Raw genomic sequence first — 7092 nt, forward strand, 5'->3', positions numbered from 1 at the left:
ACTCGTGCTCCCATGATGCTTTTGCTTTACCATCGCCGTGAAAGTGGGTAAAGAGTTTGGTTGCATTTTTTGGTGACAGTTTCTTCCTTTATTGTATGTGTGAGGGACTATAAAGATATAAACGAAGAGATATTTACTTACTGAAATACCGTAAGCCGTTCTGAACATTAATGTTAACATTTAATGAATAAATTACACATATGTAAAATAAACTCTTGTTGCAGGGCAGTGCAGGCCCATTCCAATAAAACTGAACCCAATGAACCTATGAAAAAATGTATTAGTCATGTGTCTTAACTAACATAAACTTTACGTAATTTATCCATTGTTCAACCTTACCAGCCGTGATTTGCATTGTGTTCACAACCATATTCAAATTATTGCAATATTGAATTATATTGTTCTTTGTCATGGTAATGCTTTGGTTCACTGTAAAAAAAAAAAAAAAAATCATCATTGTGTTATAGCAACATCTTTGTTTCCATCTATTTAACATGTCATAATAATTTCTGTCATTTTTACATTCTATTTTATAAATTGTAGAGTTTCATCAAATTTTCTTCATCAGTAATGAAATTCCAAGTGATATTTAAACTTACGTTTTCAATTTCAGTAGGTTTATTTATTTTATTATTATTAGTAGTAGTAGTAGTATTTTGCATTATTAGAATAATATTAATAAGTATAATGATTATTATTGAGGGAAAATGTGTCTGTAAGCTAAATAGGTAGCTATGTTCATGAATCTTTTTTCATCACCTTCAATATTTTAGATTAAAATATATGTGGATGTATAAAGGAAAATGTACATCTAAGGTCAAACAATAAATGATCTGCATGCTCATACTTGCCATGGTAAATATCCAGAATATTAATTGTTTGCAGTAGCTGTACCCATCTTAAAACTGGATGCGTGTCATAAAAATCTCAATATGATATCATACATTTAAATGTAAATATGTATTTTTAGTGTAAATGTGAACATGATAAGCATTTATTATGCCTGATATTTTAAGCTTTGCGAATGAATTATTATTAATGAAATTATATTGTGTTAAAATTTAACGCTATGAAGAAGCAATTTCATCAGATATCCAGTAGGTGGCGCTCTTTGCTAATATATATGAACATATTTGCTACTGCGCATGAATCAAAGGTACATTTACATGAATCTTTTCAAAGGGTTTTTTTTTTTTGTGCTCTTTGGGAGTTATTAAATATAAGTGTACCTATATAATCATAAATTTGAAATAATTAACGTGAAAAAACAACATAAATTTCAGTATGTCTGCCTTAAAGGGTAAGTTCACCCAAAAATGAAATTTTGTCACCATTTACTCACCCTCATGTTGTTCCAAACCTGTATGAGTTTCTCTTTGAAGACTGTTGGTAACCAATAGCCATTGACTTCCACAGTAGGAAAAAAAAAGTCAATGGCTACTGTTAATTATGACTAAATTTTGATGACAACATTTAATTTTGGGGTGAACTGTCCGTTTAATGACAGTAGCAGCTGACAGTTTTGTGTCAAACCTGATGATCATGTTCTCCAAAATTATATGATAATGATCCAGGGCATTTTGAGCTTCAATGGAAGAACATATGGCCTTTTCGTCCAATAGGTTTTTAAACTTTATTTACAGGTTTAAATGTGAGGCCTCAAACTTTTGGCCCCAATTCTAAATACTAAACAAAACATTAAAATTTCATTTTACATTAAAATATAAATCACAACTTTAATTTCTTTTTCATGGACAATATTTATTAACAACTAACAGAACAAAAACACAGGCTAGATGTTACAATGTGCAACAGTGAACACAGATAAAACTGGCTCATGATTTAATTGTATGTATGAGGAACATATGGATAAATAGAAGCCTGTACATTGATAAACCAGCTGGAATTCTGTTGTATTGTGACATGCCACCAGAAAATTCACATAGACATTAACCTCAAATTCTCCAGATCTTTCCATTCCACCAAATTAGAGTCATTAGAGTTGAGCCATGCAACCCGGCAAAGATAAATCTACACCTGATGGGCGGCAGAGCAGATCAATGTTCACGAGCTACAATACACGGGGTACTATCAAAGTAAAATAATAAAATATATTTACAATTAATAAACACAACATTTAGTTCCATCCCTCCAAGTTTCAAATTTATTGGAACTGTTTCAAGATAAATTAATATTGACAGCTAATGTACATGCACACTCTTCTACAACAAAAGTTTATTTGTTGAAAGGTAAAGAAAAACAAATACATTTACAAAATACATTCTGGATCAGGGGCAAAATAACATCCTAAACCATAGTGTTAACTCAAAGAAACACAAGTACCTCTCGGCTGCATTTCTTCAATTTAATTCCAAAAATGTAGTACAAACAACCATAACAAGCTAGTATGTTTCACATCAATCCATTTTAGACCGAGTCAGTAATGCCTATGTTGGTTCTCAAGGAGCATTTCCCCGAAAAGTGCTTGTCTACAGGATTCCATTTGACTGGGATAAAAAATTAAAAAAAAAGACACAATAACAGTTGGTTAAGTGCTTCCCTAAGTTGCGGAAAAGTTTCAACTGGCGGTCTTGTCAGGAATAGCAGAAGACAAAGTCTTAAATGTAAGCGCAAGCCGAGACTTCCAACAAATCCTGGTTTCTCCCAGCACTCCGCTACCATTAAGGATCGCAAACAACGAGGACGCTGAAGACCGCACAAACACACTCATTCAGACAAACACTTGCTACGGAATGAGACGAAAATTTAGAAGATAGTCCCTTTAAGAGGAAGAGGTGATATTCCCAGAAGACACTATGGTTTCCCTGGGCGAGTATTCGGGCTCGTCCTTATTGGGGTGGGAGGAGTTGTCCGACTTGCTCCTGCTGAACTCGGCGCCCATGATGGGCCTGGAGAACTTGCCCTCCGGTTGGCAGCAGACGGCACAGTTGAGCATCTTGATGAAGGCCCGGCGCATCTCGTTGCTGGTCAGGGTGTAGATCAGAGGGTTCATGGCGGAGTTGAGCACGGCCAGAGCCAGGAACCACTCGGCCTTGAAGAGGATCGGGCAAGCACGGATCTGACAAGCCACGTCGAGCAGGAGCAGGATGAAGAGCGGCGCCCAACACGCTATGAAGCAGCTCAACACGATGATGACGGTCTTCAGCAGGGCCATGGACTTCTCCGAACTCTTGTTGCTGCCGCGGCCGTTGGCCACCTTGCGGAAGACCAGCTTACGGCTCCGCGTGCGGACCAGGGCGTAGATGCGGGCGTACAGGATGACGATGGCCATGAGGATGACGCTGAATACGGTAGTGCAGAAGAGGATGTAGGTCTTGTGGTAGAGAGGCAAAACTGTGGAGCAGTTGTTCATGCTCTCGATGCAGTTCCATCCCATGATGGGTAAGCCGCCCAAGATGGCAGCGATGAACCACACGGTGCTGATCAGCATGAAGACCCGGCAAGTTTTGCCGTTGTTGTGGAGCTTCATCTTCAGCATGGTCAGGTGTCGCTCAATAGCAATGGCCAAGAGACTAAACACTGAAGCGGCCAAGGCCACAAACATGCTCCCTTCCCTGAAGAACCACTGCGTTGGGGTCAACTTATATGTGTTGGCTCCCGACAGCAAGATGTTTGCCGTGTACACAACCCCGGCCAGCAAGTCTGACAAGGCCAGGTTCCCAATAAAGTAGTACATGGGCTTGTGGAACTTCTTGGTCCTCCAAATGGTGAGGAGAACCAGAACATTTTCCAGGATGATGAAGCAGCACACGATGATGAACACGACAGAGTCCGCTCTTAGTCCGGGGTCCCTGTCGACCTTGCGAAATTTCCCAGTGAAGTTGTAGTGTCTGGCGATTAGGTCATCCATGGTTCGCACTGGCTTGGTACTTTTAAATCCAAAGTGCAACCCACCACAGGCCACAGAGGGGTGCTGGTGGACTTGGGAAACGGGGTATCCAGTTCTCCTCTCAGTATGATGTCATGTAAGCAAGGTTTTCTCAAGTCAGGTAAAAATCCTTACAGAGGATGAATGCGGTCCACAAATCCAAAAACTGCATCATGAAAACGCTAGAGAAAATAAATTGCCATAAATTAGAACACTTGAACGGCATATTACTATAATAGAATATTTATATTTCTTGATGTTATGAACAGCTTCATTGAAAACTAGTTATTTTCTTTTAAAAGAAAGAAAGAAAGAAAGAAAGAAAGAAAGAAAGAAAGAAAGAAAGAAAGAAAGAAAGAAAGAAAGAAAGAAAGAAAGAAAGAAAGAAAGAAAGCACCTGACAAAAACCATTAGAAATAATTTACTAATGAAACTAATTTACTAATGAAAAGCGAATCATAAACATGAAAACGTTTGGTATTCCCTACTGGATTGTTCGGTGTCATCTTATTTATACGAATCTCAACAATGTCAAACTTAGAGGACATGTCATGAGATGCCTCAACTATATATATATATATATATATATATATATATATATATATATATATATATATATATATATATATATATATATATATGAACGATTAAACTGTTTTTATATCCTATAGCAACACTCATATAAAACGTATTTTTCTAATGTAAAAGAAAATGAAAAGCAAATTAATAATTTACTTTTTGTTTAAAAATGTTTTCTTAAACCCAGAATAACGAAAAACGTGTAAATAATGCGTGTTACATTTTAAATATTCGCTCTTCATTTTGTGAATACTAATTTCAACACTGTCAAATTTGTACGACATGACAAGAGATGTCAACTGCGACGAAAAAAAAGTCGTATTCACGATTACTATTCTGTTATATCTCACACTTACATTTAAAAGCCATTCGCGATATTACGAACTTTTATAGTAAAACTTTAGACTTATGACGGCTAAGATCGCTGTCGCTTGACATTCAAAAGTTAAAGGTTGGACAAGAAGAGTTTCTCTTACCTTTAAACTCCAGACCAAACGTCTTGACCGTGTAATCCTGTAATATTGATGCGATATGGCCAGATATCAAAGATGCAGTATTTATCGCATCGCTCGAGTCTCGTGTGGAGGATTGTAGGGGTAATTTTTCTCTGACTGGAGAGAGACTGGAGAGCCAATTCACCCCTCTGCAGTTCAGCCCACCCGTTTCATAGCCCTCCCCCTTCCCTCGGTCTCATTACCCTCTTATTATTCCACAGCATCCAAAGATCTCCAAGACATTCCAAAACAGTGAAGTTCAAACACTGGGATAATAATGAATGGCACAAAATAATAAGCAGAAATCTCTATAATATATACATATATTATTATGATCAAATAAATGCTGCCTTGGTGGGCATAAGAAACTCTCACTTTCATTTTTTTTTTTAAAAAGCTTACTAAAATACTTATTAAAAATTTTAAAGTTTTGACTGGTAGTGTCTATAAATATTAATTTTATATATATAGTTCATTATAGAGGTAGATCTCATTTGTATTATGTCAAATCACATTATGCTAAATTCAGATTAACCCCATATCCCTTGTTCTTTTGTTTCTTCCTATGGGAATGTCCCAGCTGCGAACAGACTCACCCCAAACACCACGACCTGAACCGGGTGGGCAGGCCAAGCATGACTGCTCATCTACCCCCCATTTGCCCTAATTTCAACTCAGCATTAATCACATGTGCCACCCAGTCTGTTCAGGTCTACTGCTCTCAATGGCCCCTAAACCTCTACTGCAGGTCCAGAGGCCTGTGTTTCCCAGAGCAAAGGAGCTGCTCTTTGATGTGTCAGGGATTTACACCTCCAAGGAACATCTTCATAGTTGGATTAATAGATCTATTCACAGTCAGGGGTGATCTGCATCTTGTGATATAATGTTTTGAATATAAAGTGGCCCCAAAAAGTGTTAAACCACACTTAAGTCATTGTTCATCCATCCACCCATAAATCTTTCGGATGTGTCGCAGGCCAAACAGAGGTTAAAAAAATAAAACGCTGTGATCACTGTCATGTGGGAAAACAGATTAAAAAATATATATTTTATTAAGATAATATTAAGATAATACAATTGCAGCACTCACCACCATCAGTGCTGGTGGTTGCTAAGGTGTTGCTATGTGGTTGCTAAGGTTTTTTGAGTAGTTGCTAGGGTGTTCAGTGACAGAATCTTAAAGACACGTCCTCAGAAGCGACTGTTCATGTTAAAGGGATAGTTCACCCAAAAATGAAAATTTGATGTTTATCTGCTTACCCCCAGGGCATCCAAGATGTAGAGGACTTTTTTTCTTCAGTCGAACGCAAATTATGATTTTTAACTGCAACCGCTGCCGTCTGTCAGTCAAATAATAGCAGTGATTGGGAACTTGAACAATAAGAGTCGAAAAAACTTCCATAGACAAATCCAAATTAAACCCTGCGGCTCGTGACGGCACATTGATGTCCTAAGACACAAAACGATCGAGTAAACAGTATTTATATAATTTTTTACCTCTAATACACCACTATGTCCAACTTCGTTCAGCTTCCTGTTAGTGAGGTTTGATCGCGCTCTGACAACGGAAGTGATGTCTCACGCTCATTGAAGTATATGGGCGACAGGGGCGTAGCACCAAATTTTGGGCCCTGGGTACAAACCATCTTGCTGGGCCCCTGTACCAAATACCATAGTGATACCAATGGGTGGGGTATTGCATTTTTATCATAAAAACACTTAAAATGTAAACAAAATAAGCCACACTCTGATTAATATATTTTTGTTTCATTGTCAAAAGTACTACTAACTTGCTAAAATATCCTTTATTGTCACAATACCCTTTTTAAAGTGTAGGCTAAGTACAAGTTAATTACTGATTATTTGTCTGTTTAAAATAAATGCAGACTATAGAATCACAGGGTACACTAACCGCCAAACTAGACATTCAGTCTTTGCATTACGTTTTAAAATAAGTCATTTTCAATCATTAAGATGTGCATTAAACTGAGAACAATCCTGTACTTAATGTAAGAGCGTGCGCGAGCTAATTTGCATAACAATGCTGTAAAATAGGCGCTAACGATCTGTGTTTTTGCGGGTGTTAGATTTTGATAATGGAGGGAAATATACAGTGTTTCATGTAAAGTT

The 7092-nt window shown here is 37.5% G+C and overlaps 1 protein-coding gene across 1 annotated transcript; it reads right to left on the reverse strand.

Moving 5' to 3' along the window:
* Nucleotides 1-1648: 1648 nt before the first annotated feature.
* On the reverse strand, nucleotides 1649-5099 carry s1pr1 (sphingosine-1-phosphate receptor 1). The gene is made up of 2 exons (XM_067398619.1): nucleotides 4945-5099; nucleotides 1649-4071 (listed from the first exon to the last, which is right to left on the reverse strand). Exon 2 carries the CDS (start codon nucleotides 3869-3871, stop codon nucleotides 2783-2785), a length of 1089 nt encoding a protein of 362 aa, XP_067254720.1. The 5' UTR covers nucleotides 3872-4071; nucleotides 4945-5099; the 3' UTR covers nucleotides 1649-2782.
* Nucleotides 5100-7092: the final 1993 nt, after the last annotated feature.

This window comes from Chanodichthys erythropterus, chromosome 10 (genome assembly GCF_024489055.1).
Source record: "Chanodichthys erythropterus isolate Z2021 chromosome 10, ASM2448905v1, whole genome shotgun sequence".
NCBI classification, from domain to species: domain Eukaryota; kingdom Metazoa; phylum Chordata; class Actinopteri; order Cypriniformes; family Xenocyprididae; genus Chanodichthys; species Chanodichthys erythropterus.

Bases quoted from the DNA above. Each gene is read 5' to 3' on its own strand.
- s1pr1 (XM_067398619.1), bottom strand. From the start codon at position 3,871: ATGGATGACCTAATCGCCAGACACTACAACTTCACTGGGAAATTTCGC.